The sequence below is a fragment of the Euleptes europaea genome, chromosome 20 (assembly GCF_029931775.1).
Source record: "Euleptes europaea isolate rEulEur1 chromosome 20, rEulEur1.hap1, whole genome shotgun sequence".
Taxonomy (NCBI): Eukaryota; Metazoa; Chordata; class Lepidosauria; order Squamata; family Sphaerodactylidae; genus Euleptes; species Euleptes europaea.
Window position 1 is genome coordinate 944,562 of NC_079331.1, and position 19,054 is coordinate 963,615.

General features: G+C 50.9%; 1 protein-coding gene across 1 annotated transcript; it reads left to right on the forward strand.

Moving 5' to 3' along the window:
* Window positions 1-434: 434 nt before the first annotated feature.
* Window positions 435-17,522, forward strand: DAPK2 (death associated protein kinase 2). Its single transcript, XM_056865778.1, has 9 exons — window positions 435-514; window positions 8,296-8,517; window positions 11,433-11,571; window positions 12,325-12,454; window positions 13,021-13,069; window positions 13,347-13,373; window positions 14,833-14,985; window positions 15,472-15,517; window positions 16,902-17,522. Exons 1-9 carry the CDS (start codon window positions 435-437, stop codon window positions 17,520-17,522), a joined length of 1,467 nt encoding a protein of 488 aa, XP_056721756.1.
* The last annotated feature ends 1,532 nt before the right edge of the window (window positions 17,523-19,054 follow it).

The following is a 19,054-nucleotide window of genomic DNA, read 5'->3' on the forward strand; positions in this document are numbered from 1 at the left end:
CTGTATTTAAATGTATTTTTTAATTAACCGGTGTCAGATCCTGTCCTATTTTACGGTGAGTGGATGCGTCTTGCAGGCTCTTCCTTTCTGGGAAGAGGGCCATGGCTCAGTGGTAGAGCCCCTGCTTTGCATGCAGGAGGTCCTGGGTTCAATCCCCGGCATCTCTACTTGAAAAGACCAGGTAGGAGCTGATAAGAAAGTCCTCTGCCTGAGACCCTGGGGAGCTGCTGCCAGTCTGAGTAGACAATACTGACCTCGATGGACCAATGGCTGGATTCAGTATAAGGCAGCTTCGTGTGTTCTGGCACAAGGGAGAGGCGGCCAGTGCCGATTGTGTTTCCTCATGGCTGGAAAGGGTAATCGGTGTATTTTGTCCTTTGAACGCTGACAGTTTTTCTGTTTTTATTTTCCAGCTGAATTACCGGCACACCTCAATGAAGAGTCCAAGCATGGCGGCTGTGTTTAAGCAACAGAAGGTAGAAGACATCTATGAAATTGGAGAAGAGCTAGGGAGGTAAGCTTTGCCACTCAGCCGTGGGAAGAATCTGCATTTTGTATAGGTGTTAACCTGCAGCCATTGGTTGGCCTGCTGTGATGTCACAGTCGCAAACATGCTAACCGTGCATTTCTAACGTGAACAAGTCTATAGGTTGGTGTACAAAGCTGTCCAGTTTGTGGACCTGTTTCTGTTTTCTGCTCCAGTTCCTTGTTAGGCCACATTTTTTAAAGTACAAAGATCAGGGTGAATACTGTCCCTCTGAGTCTCTCTGCCTTATTCATATGCCACGGTGAGACACGATTTGGTCTTAGAAGGTGGCATAAACTGATGGAATATACAGTCGTAAGAACAGAGTGTGTCAAAGTCAGTCACTTTTTGTGGCTGCTGTGCAGATTTACTTGGAAGGAAGGAGTTGGTTTTTATATGCCGACTTTCTCTCCCACTTAAGGAGACTCAAACCGGCTCACAATCACCTTCCCCTCCCCACAACAGACACCCATTGAGGTAGGTGGGGCTGAGAGAGCTCTAAGAGAGCTGTGACTAGCCCAAGGTCACCCAGCTGGCTTCGTGTATAGGAGTGTGGAAACAAATCCAGTTCACCAGATTAGCTTCCGCCGCGCATGTGGAGGGGTGGGGAATCAAACCTGGTTCTCCAGATCAGAGTCCACCACTCCAAACCACCCCACCACTCTGGCTCTTTGCAAGCTTGGTGGGTCGCCCCGCCTGGGCATCTGTGCCACGTGACTTCTTAGTGCTCCGTGATGTGTGGACTGACCCCCACTTAACAAGGCAGGGACTGTGGGGAGGTAATTCTTGGCTCTCGTTCACGCATGCAGATTCTCGACGGATCTGGCCCGGCCCCAGCTTGGCTTCTACCGAGGCCCCTCTTTATCTGCGGCGTCGGATCACAGAGGGCCCCCCGGGGAAGCAACATCTGCCTTTATCCCTACTTAAAATCTGTAGAACAGGTTGTTCTCGGGTGCACTCTCCACCCCTATAGCACCCCAAGGTGTCGTCAGACGTTTCTGGTGGGCACAGCGGCCCCTTGAGAAGATGCGCCTCCGCACGAAGCAAACAGGTCTGAGCACAAGAGGATGCCAACTGCTTGTTTCATCTTGTTGTTCTGCGGGCGCAACAGAAGCCCAGGAATACTAAGTGGCCCCCCTGGGCAAATCAGCCTTTATCTTCCTTAACGCTACTGGTGAAGATGCATTGAGGGCCTGCCCAGGCTTAGGTGCTGCAGAGAAGGGACGCGGCCTCCCGGGGCGTTTGCCATATGCTCTTGATGCCCTTTTGCTTCTCTTGCAGCGCGGGAACTTCTTTCGAGAGGGACTTGGCCCTGGAGATCCCCGGCCGTTTCCTCTCTTCTGGGGACGTGCAGAGAGAGAGAGAGAGAGAGAGAAGCATCGCTTCTCTTCTTCTGCATTGTAAAGAGGAACTGTGTAGAGGAGGTGTTGCTTCTTTGGTTTTGCTCTGGGACCCACTCATGGCAGCCAGAGGCCTTTCTTCCTGCTCCACCCTTCTGTGACATCATGGCAGCTCAGCCAATCACTGTCGCCACCACCCAGAAAACCTCTGGATGCTTTATAATGTCCATAACTGGATGTCGTTTCTTTCTTCCTGTCTTATAGATTTTCAGTCACCTCTTAAACATGTGTGTGCATGGGGGACGTGCCAGCCCCCCCTTTATTAAAAAGGTCACCATCCTGACTTCATACTTGGGGAAACCTCCCAGCATCTCACCTGTGCCATTCTTGATTTAGACATTAAATGCCTGGTCTCCCCCCTCCGGGTGTGTGTGTGTGCTTTTGCTTCAGCTTTACACAAGCAAGTCTCAGTTCTCTCCTTGCCTTTGAGGTTCTCTGCAGCCCAATTGCTTGAGTGGGTGGCTGCAGAGCAGGCGGAACTCCAGACCACAAGATGGCCACAGCCGTGGTGTGTGAAACTGGCAACTGTTCTGCTGCTGTGTCTCAGGGCTCCTGTGGAGGCAGGCCAGCTTCTCCTCTTCCTTTTCGTAGTGTCGCCCATCGTGAGAGCCTGAGCACCTGGGGGAGGGGGGGAGGAAGGAAGTCTCTGGTTGGAATCTTGTCTCAGTCACTGACCTCAGGCGGGTTTCTCTCTTGCAGCCTCAGCTCTCAGCCCCCTGACCTGGACTCCAGCCTGCAGGGTGTGTGCGTGTGGGGGGGTAATGTGTGTGTTAAGTGCCGTCAAGTCGCTTCCCTCGTGGCGACCCTATGAATGAAAGTCCTCCAAAATGTCCTATCTTTGACAGCCTTGCTCAGGTCTTGCAAATTGAGGGCTGTGGCTTCCTTTATTGAGCCCATCCATCTCTTGTTGGGTCTTCCTCTTTTCCTGCTGCCCTCAACTTTTCCTAGCATGACTGTCTTTTCTAGTGATTTCTGACTTCTCATAAAGTGACCAAAATACGATAGCCTGTTTAGTCATTTTAGCTTCTAGGAAGAGTTCAAGCTTGATTTGATCTACAGCCCACTGCTCTACAGGAACACCACCAGCCTGACTTCTTAGAACAGCCAGCGAAACTTTGACCTCTGCCATATAATGCGAGTGCTGACAGATAAATATTTACCTGCCCAGAGTGAAAATGGAGATAAGTGGGGTATTCCACATAGGGCAAAGAGGCGTGATGGGAAATGATGTCATGTTTGCGTAGTGGCAGGCGGAGCAGCCCAGGGTGGCGAGGCCGGGTTACGCAGACAAACGGTCTCTCTTGCTATAAGGCGGCTTTGGATATACCTTGCCTTAAACCTGTGACGTTTTGAAGACTTCCTCTTTCATACAAGGAGCTCAAGGGAGAGTGCAGAGCGCTTCCCCCACGCTTATTTTATCCTCACAGCAACCCTGTGAAGTAGGTCAGCCTGGCAGGCGGCGGCTGGCCTGGGGGTCACCCAGGAAATTGCACGTCTGCACAGAGGTTTGACCCTGGGCTTTCCCAGCTTCTCCTCTGTCATTTTAACCATGTAAATATTCCCTTGTGGCTGTTTTAGGCTTTTTCCTTCATATTTCCCCCCCCCCCCGCTGTGCACTTGGGCAACGCTGCGAGCCTCAACTTGGAGCGCCCCTTCCTGCCACAATGCTTCCAGTTTTCCCCGGTGCAAAACGTTGCTCTTGCACAGCCAGGCCGTTGAAGCCAGCCGGCATCCCTTCCAGGCAATAACAGCTTCGCATCACTTTCTATCTTTAGCCGAGTGGCGCATCCGAGCAGGAACCAGAGCCCCCCTGGTAGGAAATCCAGCCTCACCTCGCTAAACATAACCCAGAAAACACACACGGAGGGGTGGGGGGACGGGGAGAGGAGTTGTCCCTAAAAGGCAGCTGTGAACAGCTGCCTGCAGTTCGTGGACCTCCTCACCTGCCGCCTCGCCCTCCGGGTCCCAGTGCCCCAACCTCTTCCGCGCTCAGAGGGAGGGGTTGTGTGCACTTTGGGATCTGTGCGAGAGGGTGTGCGCGCACGTGCCAATGCGTTCGGCTTAAAAACATACCCTGCACATTTGAACCGTGGGCCTCTTTGCAGAGCTCCCATTCAGGGAGAGATTTGCGTGGCCGAAATAAAAGCAAAGAGCAAACCTTTCTATCTGGAAATCACATTGGTCAGGAAAGCAGGTTATACATAGTTTAAAGGAATAAAAATGTAGGGGAAGGAAGTGTGTGCGGGGGCGTGAGGGAGAACTCAGCCCGGCTCTGAGTCTCTTTGAGTCCGGGGGGGATCCTCCCCGTCCCTCAGGCAGCGCTTTTCCTACTGTTGGTGTCATCCTGTTTGCCTCCAAGGGAAAGGTCAACCTGTCCAGGTGAGCTGGGCCTGCCCCTCTCTGGGCCCGGCCTCTCTCCCCGAATCGGAGGTTCCTCTTCTGGTGCAGACACCAGGATGCTTCTGCATCGCCCTGGTTGTCAGCTGCCCCCTGGACCGCCTTGGGGGACCCCATTAAAATCTTTCCCTTGCATCCCATCAGCCTTGTTCTGTTTATTGCTGACTGGCCGTATCCTGCCTCCAGAAGTAGGGTGACGGCAGGCAGCTGGGGGGCGGGGGGAGGCCCCGTTCGTGATCCCTGTTAGCTCCTAGGTGGTTGTGGTTTCTTTGTCCTGGCTGGACATTAAGATCTGCACCTGAAAATAAAGAAGGCACTACTGTGGGGGGAGCTCGGGGGGGGGAGGGTTTCGGCTGGTCTGCAGGTCCTCCCAAGGCACAGAACAGGCAGAAGCTCAATAGGGGGAGTTTCCCCTCCCCTGCGGCTCCCCCCCTGCCCGTACCTGGGAGAAACAGCAGTGTCCGTTAGTGTGCCGGCTGTTGGTAAGGCACCCAAGCGGTGCCAGAAAATATAAAGCAATCTCAGGGCATGGGGGATGTGTTAGGATTCCCTCGGGTGTCTTTTAAATGACAGCTTATGTGGGTCACTGTATGAACATCTCTTTCTCCTTGGCTGTGGCAGAGGGTGTTGAGATGCAAGGGAGGTGGGTGGGGAACCCAAAGGGGGGGTCTTCTGGGGAGGGGCCGTGGCTCAGTGGCAGAGCCTCTGCTTGGCATGCAGAAGGTCCCAGGTTCAATCCCCAGTGGCATCTCCAGTTAAAGGGACCAGGCAGGTAGGTGATGGGAAAGACCTCTTTCTGCCGGAGAGCCATGGAGAAGAGATGTGGCTCAGTGGCAGAGCATCTGCTTGGCATGCAGAAGGTCCCAGGTTCAATCCCCAGGGGCATCTCCAGTTAAAGGGACTAGGCAAGTAGGTGATGGGAAAGACCTCTGCCTGAGACCCTGGAGAGCCACTGGCCAGTCTCAGTAGACAATACTGACTTTGATGGACCAAGGGGGGGTCTGGTTCAGTAGAAGGCAGCTTCATGTGTCAGGGAAGCAGTCTTTTATATGGCAGAGAGTTCTGTGTGGCTTTTATGTGGACCGTGTCCTGTACAGCATGGTGTGGCTAAGGGGAAAGGGGTGTATGGCAGAAGTGGGTAAGTGTGAAAAAAATCCCTCAGGTTTCTCTCCTGCCTATCGCACTCACTCGGCTTCCCAGCTAAGAATAAAAAAAATGCAAAATGCCTTTAAGAATGGAAGGACCCACGGGGGACTCTCTCTCATTCTCTCTCTCGACCCCCCTTTGAAACAGCTGCTTATGAAAGTCACCAAGTCAGCTGTTAATGTGTCGTGCAAATCTTCGAGGCAGATCCAAAAATACTTCCATTGTTGTCCTTTTACAATAGGGTGTCTGTCAACAGCAGATTCCCGCAGTGTCTCCAGTTAATGCCCCCCTCTGGCTTATATAAATGCATTTCTCCCATGCCATTTGGATAAAAGAGATTGTAGTTCAATCTACTTAGTCTCGCTGGCTCTCATGCTTTCTCGCTGTCTTGTACAGGCCATCCCCCTGGACGTATGACTTCTATTTTATTGAGCCTGGTAGCCAGCGATAAGCCCAATTCAAAATACTGGCTGTAAAGACTTAAATGGTCATATGAGAATAGGAAGGGAACCATAAATAACAAACCTTGGTTTGTTTGAATCTTTCCCCTCTACTACCATCTCTGTGGCCGGCCGGCTGGCTGCAAAGGGCTCTGCTACTCAACAAACCGTGGGTTATGAATTCCAGCTCTGCAACCAACCACGATTAGTACAAACCGTAGTTAGCAAAGAAGCTGCAAACCTTGTCTAAAATCCCAGTTAGGTGCCAGCCATATTTTAAGGATCACCTCTTTCCGCATAGACCTTCCTGGGCACCGAGGTAATTTTTGGAGGCCCTTCTTCATGTTCCCCCCCCCCCAGCTCAAGTATGATGGTGACTATGTGTGTGAGAGAGAGTGTGCGCATTTCTGTTCCCTAGCAATGCCGTGGCTGTGGAAGCTCCCCTCCAGGACGTTCTCCTCCTCACCCCATCCTTTCTGCCTGCCTGCAGCACCGGGCAGATACTCCTCTTGAGGAAGAGCCTTCGCCAGTTGCGTTGCTGAGCAATTGTTATGGGCGTTTTTACAAATGCGGTAAAAGGAGAAATTGGAGGCTGTTTTTTCTTTTTATTGCAGTAGGGTATGTTCATTGCAATATTGTGTTCTTAGCTCGTCATAACCTGCCCTGATGGGTTGGCTTTTTTTGAATCGGTGGGTGGGGTAGAAATACTTTGAAGAAATAAATGAAATGAATCCTTTGTTCCTTTGTGTCTCTCGCTTTATGGAGATTCCCCTGCATTGCTTCCTTGTGGCAACACAGAAACATCCCTGGAACACAAAGGCTGGCTCCGGCTGGCACTTTGCTACCTGGGGCAGGTGCCATGGAGCAGGAAGTGTGGGAGAATTTCCATCAGGATTGGAAAATCACATTCCCCCCCCCCTTTTAGGAGATCAGCAAGCAGGATAAAGAGGTATTCTGCTTAGGCTTCTGTTTCTTTTTTTGAAATCTTCACTCCCCTGCAAACCGGGGCTTGAAAATCAGCAGGCAGCCTCAGGAAGGCACCCCCCCCTCTTTCTCTCTCTGCAGATATAGCCCTCTCTTCCTTTCATTCTTTGACATTAATCCTGGTTTAGCATCATGCTTCTCTCAAGGCAAGTGCTAACCCTTGTTCCTGCAAACCCTGATCTCTGGGGTGCTGGGCTTTGGTAAACATGGGAGGCTCCAAATCTGACCTGGGCTGTAGTTTGGGTGTTAATTGCGCAACGCGGATGGTATCCCCCTAGTAAAATATAGAATTTAATTGCCGCTTATGCCACAAAATGTATGCCGTTGGCACACGCGCACTGTAATTACCAAAACTTGTGATGTGTATAATGAGACGGGGAGTTCAGTTTGCAGTTCAGAGATTCTTCTGTCTAAACAAAAGTCTGTAATTTTAATCAAGTCTGGATTTCTGAAAGGCGTTGTGCGGAGAAATGCCCCGAAGTTGATCCAATAGATATATGATACAGGCCTGCCGGGAGTATACTGTTTTGTATCGGTGGAGGACTTTCTTCACACAACGCATAGTTAAGCTGTGGAACTCCCTGCCCCAAGATGTGGTGATGGCTGCCAACTTGGAAGGCTTTAGGAGGGGAGCGGACATGTTCATGGAGGAGAGGGATATCCATGGATACTAGTCAAAATGGATACTAGTCATGATGCACACCTGTTCTTTCCAGGATCAGAAGAGCAGGTTTGTTCTATGAGGTGCTGTGGAACCCAGGCAGGATAAATGCTGCTGCAGTTGTCTTGTTTGGGGACTTCCTAGAGGCCCCTGGCTGGCCACGGTGTGAACAGACTGCTGGACTTGATGGGCCTGGGTCTGATCCAGCAGGGGCTTTCTGATGTTCTTATGTCTGTTCAATTTCAACACTAAAAAAGGGGGAAAGGAAATGCCGTGAACATTGGTGAGTGGCTTATCAGGGAGACCGGTTCTATCGCAGCCCCCTTCTTGAAGTGGAAGCTCTCTGTGAGGGAATCTGAGCGTGTGGGTTGTTTTCAGCCTGCACTTTGGCCCTTGGACACAGTTGGGAAGCTGTCTCGGACCGGGTCCACCCCTTCATCCACTGGGGTCAGTCTGGCCTCCTCTCCCTGGCCGTGGCTCGCCAGGGCTCTCAGCCTTGTGCCAAGAACCAGGTGGGGCTGCCACCTCTCCTCGGTCAGGCTGTGTCTCCAAGCCGCCTCCCTGCAAGGCAGCACGGCACCTCTGAGTTCTGTCCTGTCCTTGAGGTGCTTTTCTTGTGCCTGTAGCTGTGGCTGAGAGCCTTGCTCAGGGTGGTTTGGGGGACGGATCCAGATGTTGCACTAGAGGAGGCGGTGGTTTGGCGCGCCCTCATTCCGAGCCGGCTCCTTCTCCCCTTTGCAGCGGCCAGTTTGCGATTGTGAAGCAGTGCCGGGAGAAGAGCACGGGGGCAGAGTACGCCGCCAAGTTCATAAAGAAGCGCCAGAGTCGAGCCAGCCGGCGCGGGGTGAGGCTCGAGGAGATCGAGCGGGAGGTCAAGATCCTGCAGCTGATCCTCCACACCAACATCATCGAGCTACACGACGTGTACGAGAACAAGACGGACGTGGTCCTCATCCTTGAGCTGTGAGTGCCCGGCTAAGTTCAGGTCTCGCAAGACCCGTTTCAGCCCCTGGACTCAGGAGGTGCAGTGGCACAGTGGTAGAGCTTCTGCTTTGCATGCAGAAGGTCCCAGGTTCAATCCCCAGCATCTCCAGTTGAAAGAACCAGGGAGGAGACCCTCCGTCTGAGACCCTGGAGAACCGCTGCTGGTCTGAGTAGACAGTACTGACCTTGATGGACAGATGGTCTGATTCACTAGAAGGCAGCTTCATGCATGTTCATGTGTGGACCTGCCGTAGGGCTGTGGGGACCCCAGTTCTGTCTGGCTTCAGGCTGTCCACTTGGGTCGGCAGCAGCTCTCCAGCCTAGAAAGGTCTTTCCCAACACCGGAGATCCCTTTAATGGCGCTGCTGGGCATTGAACCGGGGATCTTTTGCATGGCAAGGCAGATGCTCCACCAATGAACCACAGCCCTCCCCTCCCCTCCCCATATAAAGGAGCGTGGAAGGTGGTATTGGATGAAGAATCCGTACTTCCTTTAAGAAAAAAAACAACAACCAAGTTTCTAGCCCAGAAGAGTGGGCGGAACACTGTTCCTGGCGATCGGAAGCCCCCCCCCCCACGTTTCTCCCCACGATGAACAATGCGAATAAGTCAATTAAAATAAGAGAAATTAAAATGTGCTCATTTGCAAAATTTATGCGGCTTGCAGAATCGCCTAGGCGTGGGTTTTTTAATGTTTTCTGAGCTGATGAGGGAACCGGAGACAGGGTGGGAGGTGGCAGACGTTCCAGGGGTCGGGCTGCTGTGGGCGGGGGGGGGTGCAGTGGGGGGGCACTCCCCACAGCTCCTCCTTGCCCTCCCTTTCCGCCAGAGGTTGTTTCTGGATGACCCCCGTGCCAGCTGCTGACTTCTGCGCCTCGCACCGGGCCAGATGGTTGGGCTGTGCGGAGCTGCTGATAAACTCAAGTCTGGCAGCCGGCTGTTCGGGGTCGCCGTTTGGCCCGCAGCCTTCCCTTTTGGCCCCCCAGGCCCTCGGCCCCCCTTTTCCGCAGTGTCGACCTTTGGAGGTGCTGAGTGACCGAGGCAGGGCGGCCTGCTGGGAGGGGGCCAGGGAGCGTGCTCATTCTGGAGGCCTGTCCCCTTCCTCGCTCTGCCTGGGCACTGATCCGGTCTGGTTGGGTCTCCCCTGGCCAAGGGCCGCACCACCCTGGTTTGCTGCCCCTTATGCCAATTCCAGGATCCCCAGTCCCTCTCCCACGCCACCCCTCCGACGAAGAAAACCAACCACCTCCTGCTACCATTAAGCAGAACTCTGAAGCCCCCCAAAACAAACAGGAGTCTGGTGGCTGCCTCAAAGAGCCCGTTCTTCCTAATGTCAAGACGGGGACTCTTTTGATTTAATCTCAACCCGTTGGTTCTGGTCCGACCTTCTGGGGCAACAGAGAACAACTTGGCACCCTCCTCTATATGACAGCCCTTCAAGGACTTGAAGATGGTTTTCATTATTGCCAGGGGGGTGGATGAGTGGCCGTGAATCGGGTAAGCGAACTCTGAAGAATGCCAGGTCTTCTTAAACAATCTGGACCGGACTCTTCAATGGATGGATTTTGCCCTGAGAGGGGGCAGGATGGGGCAGGAAGACCCTTGGGAGGCGGACACCCTACGGGCCCTCCTCAGCAGACTGTTGTGGTGTACAGAGCACCCCCTTGTGGAAGACTCGGTGTGCAACACGATGATCGCTGAGGTTCGGGTGCCCTTGTCCCAGCCGCTTTTTAAATGTTTGCAAACAGCCATTGCAAAGTTGTGTGTACTGCTGGGATTGTGCTTTCCCGTGCCCTGCCCTGCCTTGCCCTGGCAGTAAAAAAGATTGGCTTGTTTATGGTTTTCTTCCTGCTCACCAGACCACAGGGGCTAAAAGTAGGGGGTGGGAATTTTTCAGGGTTTGTTTTTCAAGATTATGGAAGAAATACAAAACACATAAAGCGTAAACAAAGCCAAGGAGCAAGTATCTTATTCAATCTTTTTATAAACGCTTAAAATGTTAGGCTTACCATTGTTATAATAAAAGCAGCAATCTGGTGATTCCTATCAGCTTTTGATGTTCTAAGAAAAAAAACAAAAAGCACTGTTTTCTTTCCAAAATGGAATATTTTCTTGCTAATAAGAATACATTAATTTTGAAGTTAGGCAGCTGGCGACTCTTTCTGATAACCCATTGGTTTGCTTTCTCAGACCCCAAGAGGGTGAGGAATCTTCCAACCCTCTTCAAAGAGTCCGCGGCTCAGTGTGGGAAGGTGATTTTCCAGGAGGGGCTCTCTGGCGAAGCCCTGTGAGAAAAGCAAAGCTCTCTTGAGGATTATTGCAGAAATTGGAGCGGGGGCTGGGGGCCAAGAAACCATGATACCCGTCGCTCTCCTAGGAAATGGGCACAGTTTGGAAAGGATTCTCTGTGGGAAAGGGCTGCCTGCTTCAGTCTCACTCTTAAAGAGAGCTGGGGCAGGCTGGACCAAGGTATTTTGGTCCCTGAACCGGCAGCTGTAGAGGAGTGTCGCTGGGGCATCATTATCTGTGAGGAGGGGGGGTCCCCCTTTGGCAAGCCCGGTTCAGCTGGACAGAATAGGTGCAAGAATTCCACTTAAGTGGCGCCTCGTGGCTGAGTGTGGATTGGGCTACTCTATCTGCCGTGCCCAAGGAGGAGAGGTCTATCAGTGGATACGAGCCCTGGTGACTAAAGGGACCCTCCACGCTATTTTTATGGCCCTGGCTTGCTTTACCATTGATACATCTTCTGCTTTTTTCCTGTGATTTCTATTGCGTTGTTTTTCCCTTTAGAGCCACCTTGAGTAGGTCTCTGGAAGAGCAGCAAAGAAATCTGAAGGTTTACTGTAAAATACTTGCAGTTGCTGAGTTGCCGGACCTCCTTGTCTGTTTTGCAGGGTGTCTGGAGGAGAACTTTTTGATTTCCTGGCTCAGAAAGAGTCTTTGAGCGAGGAGGAAGCCACGCAGTTCATCAAGCAGATTCTGGACGGGGTCAGCTACCTGCACACCAAGAAAATTGCCCACTTCGATTTAAAGGTAAACGGGGCGGAGTGGCCGTCAGTCTTGCCTTGACATGGCCCAGGCTGCGTCATCCTTGGCTTGCCTGGTGTTGCTGATTTTGCTGGACCGATGGTCTGAGTCAGCATAAGGCAGCGTCATGTGGGTGCCTGAAGAAAGGCGCTCTGGACCACGGAAGCTTCTGGTGCAATAAAATCTCTTTAGTCTTTAAGGTACCACCAGATTGCTCTTTATTTTTTTGTGGCGGCAGAATAGCTCCTCAGGACCCAACCCCTTATCTTATGAATTTATGAATTGTTTCTAAAATAGTGTGTGGTCATTGCTGGAAGCTGGCTTCTATTCCTGCGATCCAGGTATGGTCTCGAAGACAGCTGAAAAGGGCAAGCTCAGTATTAGCATCCATGATAGGAATTTACTTGTTCTTGCTCCTTCTCAGTTTTGGGAAAACTGATTCAGTTGATTTCTTATTGGAATCTCAGCCATATTCCATATTTTTTGCGCCGTATTCCTGCCCCTTCTGGCCTGTGGCTGCCGAGAGAGAAGCCGCTGTCTGAACTCTCCAGGAGAGCTGCAAACCATGTCTTTGTGGCGCTTGGCTCGAACTTTGGTGTGCTGGACTGCATTTGGCACCTGCTGGAGCATCCTCTGGAATGGTCCTCACTGCTGAACACCCCCCTCCCCCGTGTTTATGCCAGCAAACAGGACATATTCCATTGCATGCAATTTTACGTTGTTGTTTTTTCTTCTTTTTCCTGTTTCCCGTTCTTGCAGCCCGAGAACATCATGCTGCTAGACAAGAATATCCCCATCCCGCACATAAAACTGATAGACTTTGGTCTGGCCCATGAAATAGAAGACGGGGTTGAATTCAAAAACATTTTTGGGACGCCAGAATTTGTCGGTAAGCCCTTTTGGCCACTCGATGGTGACTGCTTATCTGTCGGTAGCCGGCTTTGGGGCCAAGCCCGCTTCTGAGTCCTGGAGATAACCGTCGCAAACCGGTTGCAGCCGAAGGCAGTTGGTCTCTGCTGGATCAGCTGCCGCAAGCTCAGGAATTTTCTGGGTAGGAGAGGCGGAGGAATAGCCCTAGTGTTGATGGTCATAAAAGAAACCACAGGCAATGCAGCAAAGCACAAGATAAAGCTGGAATCTGGGGTGTGTTTGTGTGAACGCGGACATTTTGCCAGCTCAGTCTTGTCCCTTCAGACCTGCTCTGGCTGTCCAGGCCTCAGGAAAGGAAGGCTGTTGCCCAGCTCTGCTCCCCAAGATCCTTTTCCCTGCTAGGGATTGAACCTGGGAACTTCGACACACCCAGCAGGTGTAGGGGAGGGAGTATCCTGGATGCGGAGGGGCTGGGCTGGATTGTCCCCTGAGTATCTTCTGCCCTTCAGATGCTATAAACATCTGGCTCAGGTTCATTGTGTGTTCTCTGTTGCTGATATCTGCAAAAATCACCGCTTCTTTCAGCACCGGAAATCGTAAATTATGAACCTCTCGGGCTGCCAGCGGACATGTGGTGAGTCTCACCCTTCCCGTTCTCAAATGGCCAATTTGCCCACGCTTCAGATAATAGCCCCATCCTCCAGGTTTTATTAAACAGGGGTCCAGCAGCACCTTAGTAGAGACCAAGGATAGACTCCTGTTTTAGTCTGCTGCTACAGACTAACAAAAAAAGTTCTAGGTTTTATTGGGTTTGACATAAAACACCACCTTCATGTGTACGTACAAATAGATTCCGTCTTTGTTGGTGTCGCCTTAAATCTTTGGGTTTTTTTTTTTCCTTTTTCTTTCAGGAGTATAGGAGTTATCACGTACATACTGTAAGTACTTTGCTGGTTTGATTATATGTGTGTGTGTGTGTGTGTTAAGTGCCGTCAAGTCGCTTCCGACTCATGGCGACCCTATGAATCAAAGTCCTCCAAAATGTCCCATCTTTGACAGCCTTGCTTAGATCCTGCAAACTGAGACCTGTGGCTTCCTTTATTGAGTCAATCCATCTCTTGTTGGGTCTTCCTCTTTTCCTGATGCCCTCAACTTTTCCTATCATGATTGTCTTCTCCAGTGACTCTTGTCTTCTCATAATGTGTCCAAAGTACGACAGCCTCAGTTTAGTCATTTTAGCCTTCTAGGGTCAGTTCCGGCTTGATTTGATCTATAACCCACTGATTTGTATTTTTGGCCATCCAGGGCATCTGTAACCCTTTCCTCCAACACCACATTTGAAAGGAATCCACTTTCTTCCTGTCAGCTTTCTTCATTGTTCAGCTTTCACACCCATACATAGTAATAGGGAATACGATGGCATGAAATAACTTGATCTTGGTGGCCAGTGACACATCCTTACACTTCAGAATCATTTCTAGCTCTTTCATGGCTACCCTTCCCTTCCCTTGATTATATACGGCAGACAATTGTAATGAATAGCATGTTCCCATCAGTTCCTTGGGGAAAGGGGTCCCTTGGAGAGAACGGGCTGCCTGCGTAGCTACAGGGACGGGTACCCACAGGGCATGAGCCAAACATGGAGCAGAAAGGAGGCTGGGAGCGGCTGAATGAATGTGGTGCCAACAGAGGAAAGGAAGTAGGTGGTAGGCACCTTAGAAGAGCACCCAGACAGTTGCAGTCTATCTGTTGTTACACGGCCCTTTACATTACATATTTATTTATTTAAACATTTCTGTCCCACCTTCCTTTCCTCGGGGTTCAAGGGCAGCTTACAGTAACAGTTAAAGCATCCCCAGCTAAAACCAAAGATAAAATGGCGAGTCCCAAATCCCTCCCCCCTTAAAAGATGCCTGCCAATTCATAGAATCATAGAGTTGGAAGGGACCACCAGGGTCATCTAGTCCAACCCCCTGCTCAATGCAGGAAATTCACATCTAACTCCGCACACACACACCCAGTGACCCCTACTCCATGCCCAGAAGATGGCCAAGGTGCCCTCCCCTTTCATGAGCTGCCTACGGTCATAGAATCAGCATTGCTGACAGGTGGCCATCTAGCCTCTGCTCCGCAAACCCCCTCGAAAGCCCTAGCAAACAGGCTGGTCTTGCAGCACCTCCTGAGAATCTCCAACGAGGGGGCCCCCTCTCAGGAAGCCCATTCCCCAGAGCCAAGATGCAAAAGACCCATGCTCTGGTCAGATGGGCCAGATGGGGCACTGTAAGTGGTGGGAGAGCCAACAGACAGCTGCCTGACAACTGAAGACGAGGGCCGTGCCCTCTCGCTGTTCCCTTCATCCTGGGACCCTCCCCTCCTCTCTTCCTTGGTCCCTCCTAGGCTGAGCGGGGCATCGCCGTTCCTGGGTGAGACCAAGCAGGAGACGCTGGCCAACATCACCGCCGTGAACTATGACTTCGACGAGGAGTTCTTCAGCCACACCAGTGACCTCGCCAAAGATTTTATACGGAAGCTTCTGGTGAAAGATACGCGGTAAGTTCATCGCCTTGTGCAGAGCCAGGCTGGACGGTCCTTCAAGTTCAGAGTGGCTCTCTGGTCAGGAAATCCCCTGCTCTCCTGGCTTTCTGCAAACGATGCAAAAGCGAATTAGTCAAGAGATTCCTTTTGACATCAGCTCAAGGTGGGCCCCTCCCTTACCTTGACAGTGTTTTCCAAGACAGACTCTGATCTGGAGAACCAGGATTGATTCTCCGCTCCTCCACAGGAGTGGCGGAGGCTAATCTGGTGAACCGGGTTGGTTTCCCCACTCCTCCACATGAAGCCAGCTGGGTGACCTTGGGCAAGTTACAGTTCTATTAAGAGCTCTCTCAGCCTCACCTACCTCACAGGGTGTCTATTGTAGGGTAGGGAAGGTGATTGTAAGCCAGCTTGAGTCTCCCTTAAGTGGTAGAGAAAGTCGGCATATAAAAACCAACTCTTCTTCTTCTTCTCCTTCTCTTCCTCCTCCTTCTTTTCTAGGAAGCGTCTCGCAATACAAGAAGCGCTCACGCATCCCTGGATAATGGTAAGCCTGGGCACAGATTTTGTACGGGAAAGGGATGGGGGAATTTGTGCTGACTTTGGACAGAACCGTGTATGGAATTCCATATTTTGGCATTCTGATTTGCTTTTGGAGACCTGGTCTCAGCCAGCGTGACAGCTGCCTTCTGCTCTGATTTCCCCGCTGTTAAACTCTTCCTGGTGGAGTTACAGTTAGGCCAAATGATTTCAAAAGCTTTCGAAAGTAAGATGCACCATAAAGGAAACAAACAGTGTTTGCTTTTTAAAATTATTTTTTCTCTTAAAGAAAAGGAGAGAAGTTTTGAAACTTGATGCTGAACACAAGCATACAGTTTTCTGCCTTAGGGCACAACTTGTGTTTGTGCCGTGTCTTCCTGTCGTTTGCATGGGCACCAAGCGTAGTTTCACTAAAAGGGCACGCTCCACTCTGAGTTTCTCCCTGGCACCAAAAATCCTTCCACCTGCATTGGCACAACTTGCCATTAATTTCAAGGATGTCTGAGAGAGATAATTTCCCAGTGGCTTGTGTCCCATTTTGTGCGTGTGTGTTTTTGTGGTGGTCTGCTGTATAGATGTTACAGTAGTGTCCAAAATTTGGCAATCTCAACATTCTGCTATGAATTTTGCTGGAGTCCAGACAAACTGAATTTCTGGATAATGTTGATAGTCACCTAGGTGGCAATTGCTGACATTCCCCAATGTGTATCATCCCACAAGAAGTACATTTATTCTTGGATATTGATGGGGATTTCATCTGGAATGGGCAGCATTGACCTGTAAGTCACCAAGGTTTGGACATTTCACTGCAACATGGAATATATGGAATGCACGATGTGTTGCTCTTGCCTTCACAAACAGAATGCTGGGGAGGGGGCCGTGGCTCAGTGGCAGAGCACCTGCTTGGCAGGCAGAAGGTCCCTGGTTCAATCCCCAGTGGCATCTCCAGTTAAAGGGGCCAGGCAAGGAGGTGATGTGAAAGATCCCTGCCTGAGACCGTGGAGAGCCGCTGCCAGTCTGAGTAGACAATACTGACTTTGATGGACCAAGGGGGAGGGTCTGATTCAGTATAAGGCAGCTTCATGTGTTCGTGTGTACATTTTCTCAAAACGCAAACTGCTTGAACGTGTATTCTGGATTATTTTCTTCCGATGGCTTTTGGGAATGGGGAGGCCCAAATGCCAGCATGTCGTTTCTCCCCCTGGGAATGCTGCTGTTGTGTCCACCCCCTCGTTTGTGCATGAATCAGGACCTTGCAATCTCCCCACATCCTGGACCCGTCTCCTGCACGCCTTCTTTGTCTGGTGTGGTGCCTGTGATGTTGTGCTGCCTTTCGAGACACGTGCCACCCCCCCCCAGTTAATAATCCTGCTTCCTGCTTCTGTCTGAAGACTCACCAGTCCAAAGCCCAGCCAAGCAAACGGGCCGAGAACAGGCAGCTGAAGACCAAGCGGCTGAAGGAGTACACGCTCAAGTGCCACTCCAGCATGCCCCCGAACAACACCTACATCAACTTCGAGCGCTTCGCCCGAGTGGTGGAAGACCTCTCAGGGATGGAGCAGGACTTCGGCGCCGTGGCCGCGTCCCACAACTCCTTGCAGGAGGACCTGGGCGCCCTGGTCTCCATCTATGACGAGAAAGAAGCGTGGTACAAAGAGGAGCACGAAAACGTCAGGCACGAACTCTCCCAGCTGAAGTACGAGTACCGGAAGGTGGAGTCCCTTAAGAAGCACCTGCAGGAGGACGTCCGAGCCGTCGGGACCAACCTGGCCGGCATCACGGGGAAGTACCTGGACCTGCAGGCCCAGTACGAGGCCCTGAGCAAGGAGCTCTCGGAAGAACTCCGGCGGGTTCAGGACTGGACGGGGACCCTGCGGCTGGACCAGGAGCCCTACAGCTGGGCGGCCAGCGATAAAGACATAAGCGAGTCTCTGATGGAGCTGCTGAACAGATCCTGTTGTGAGGAATTCCTGGCGGCCTTGAATCTGGGGGTCACAAAAGCCAGCCAGTGAGGTTGCCGGGGGTCGGTTCCTTAGGGCTGTTTTGCCGTTTGGTCCATGCTGGTGGGAAATGGACAGGTCTTCCGCCACCACTGTGAGAATTGGGATGCAGGGAAATACGCTCATTGAGCGCTGGAGCCTGTTGCTGGCTTGGCTGATTCCTAACATATTTGGCGATCCCTGTTAGAATTGAGCTCTTGCCTCTCATGAAAATAGATTCTGCTTTACGGGGCAAATATTGCCCTGCTGTTATTTGGTATTTAGACCTCAGCTGCCTCTGGGACAGGCCAGCCTTGAAACTGAAATTACAAATTGAAAACGAAATGCATGTGTAATGATTTATTGCAGTCATAGACCAGTAAATATACCGGTAATATTGCATTGCTATGCTACAAATCCAAAATCTAAAACCTTACATTTAAAAAACTGGTAACAGGACAGATAAAATACTATTGCAGTATAAAACTTAGAGCAGACTTACTATACTTATTAAATTTCCTTATCCTTTCCATCAGCCCTTTTCTTGTTCTGGGCTTTTATCACACCGGCACAAAAACTGGCCCCTTGTTTTGAGATCGTAGGGTTTTTGTCAATTAAGAATTTATCCAGCCATACCTGCTCTGGACTTTCTGCGAATTTAACTATTATAGGATGGACAAACTTAACCCTCAGACCACTATAATATGGGCATTGAAAAAAGACACGCTTCATTGTCTAAACGAAATGCATTTCAGTCGCAATACTCCAGTCTCTCTAAATAGCACCATGTTTGCATTTAAGGACACCAAAAAAAATCTTTGTGTTGTTTGTTCTGTTTTGGAAGACAGAATCAATTTACGCTTTCCCTGGAATTCCTTTTAAATACTTGGCGGTAGATAGGTAACAGCACTTAAAGGCTTTAGGGCAGAGCGAATGCTGCCCTATAAAAGAGTCAGCAATAATGAGGCATTGCTTTTTGGATTATGAATAGCAGTGGAACAGCACTTTTAATATCGCTGCTTGGAGAGGTGTGGGGTCGAGCTGCCCAAACACCCTCTTTGCTGGATCTCTGTACAACAACCGGGGGCATCGAGGCCGTCGTTCGGAATAGCCGGAGAGCTCCAGTGAAGGGGGCTTGTTCAGATGTCTTGACAGAAGTGACAGACAAAACTGTGTTGAGAAACTTGACGTTAAGCCTGCCCAAATTCAAGACAGAGAGAAAAGAGCGAGAGATGCTCCAGCCAAGGAAGCAAATTGTGGAATCTGAGAATTGTTTTGGACACCAATGAACAGGAAGAGGGGGGAACGTAGTTCAGAATTAGGCCCCATTTTTTGTCCCTGCGTTTGAAGATGCGTGGTGCGCCAGGCAGCACTAGTCATGTGCCCAGATGCATAGCAGATTTCACCTTTATATGCAGTCAATAAATATTTATTTAGTACAACCAGATTTCTCACGCCGCCATCTGTCCGTTTTGCTACTTCAGAGGCTCTCTACAGTTGCCTTCCTGTTATGTTCTTGCTTCTCTAAATTCTGCCAAGCCGCTATGATGAGTTGGGGTGGATGT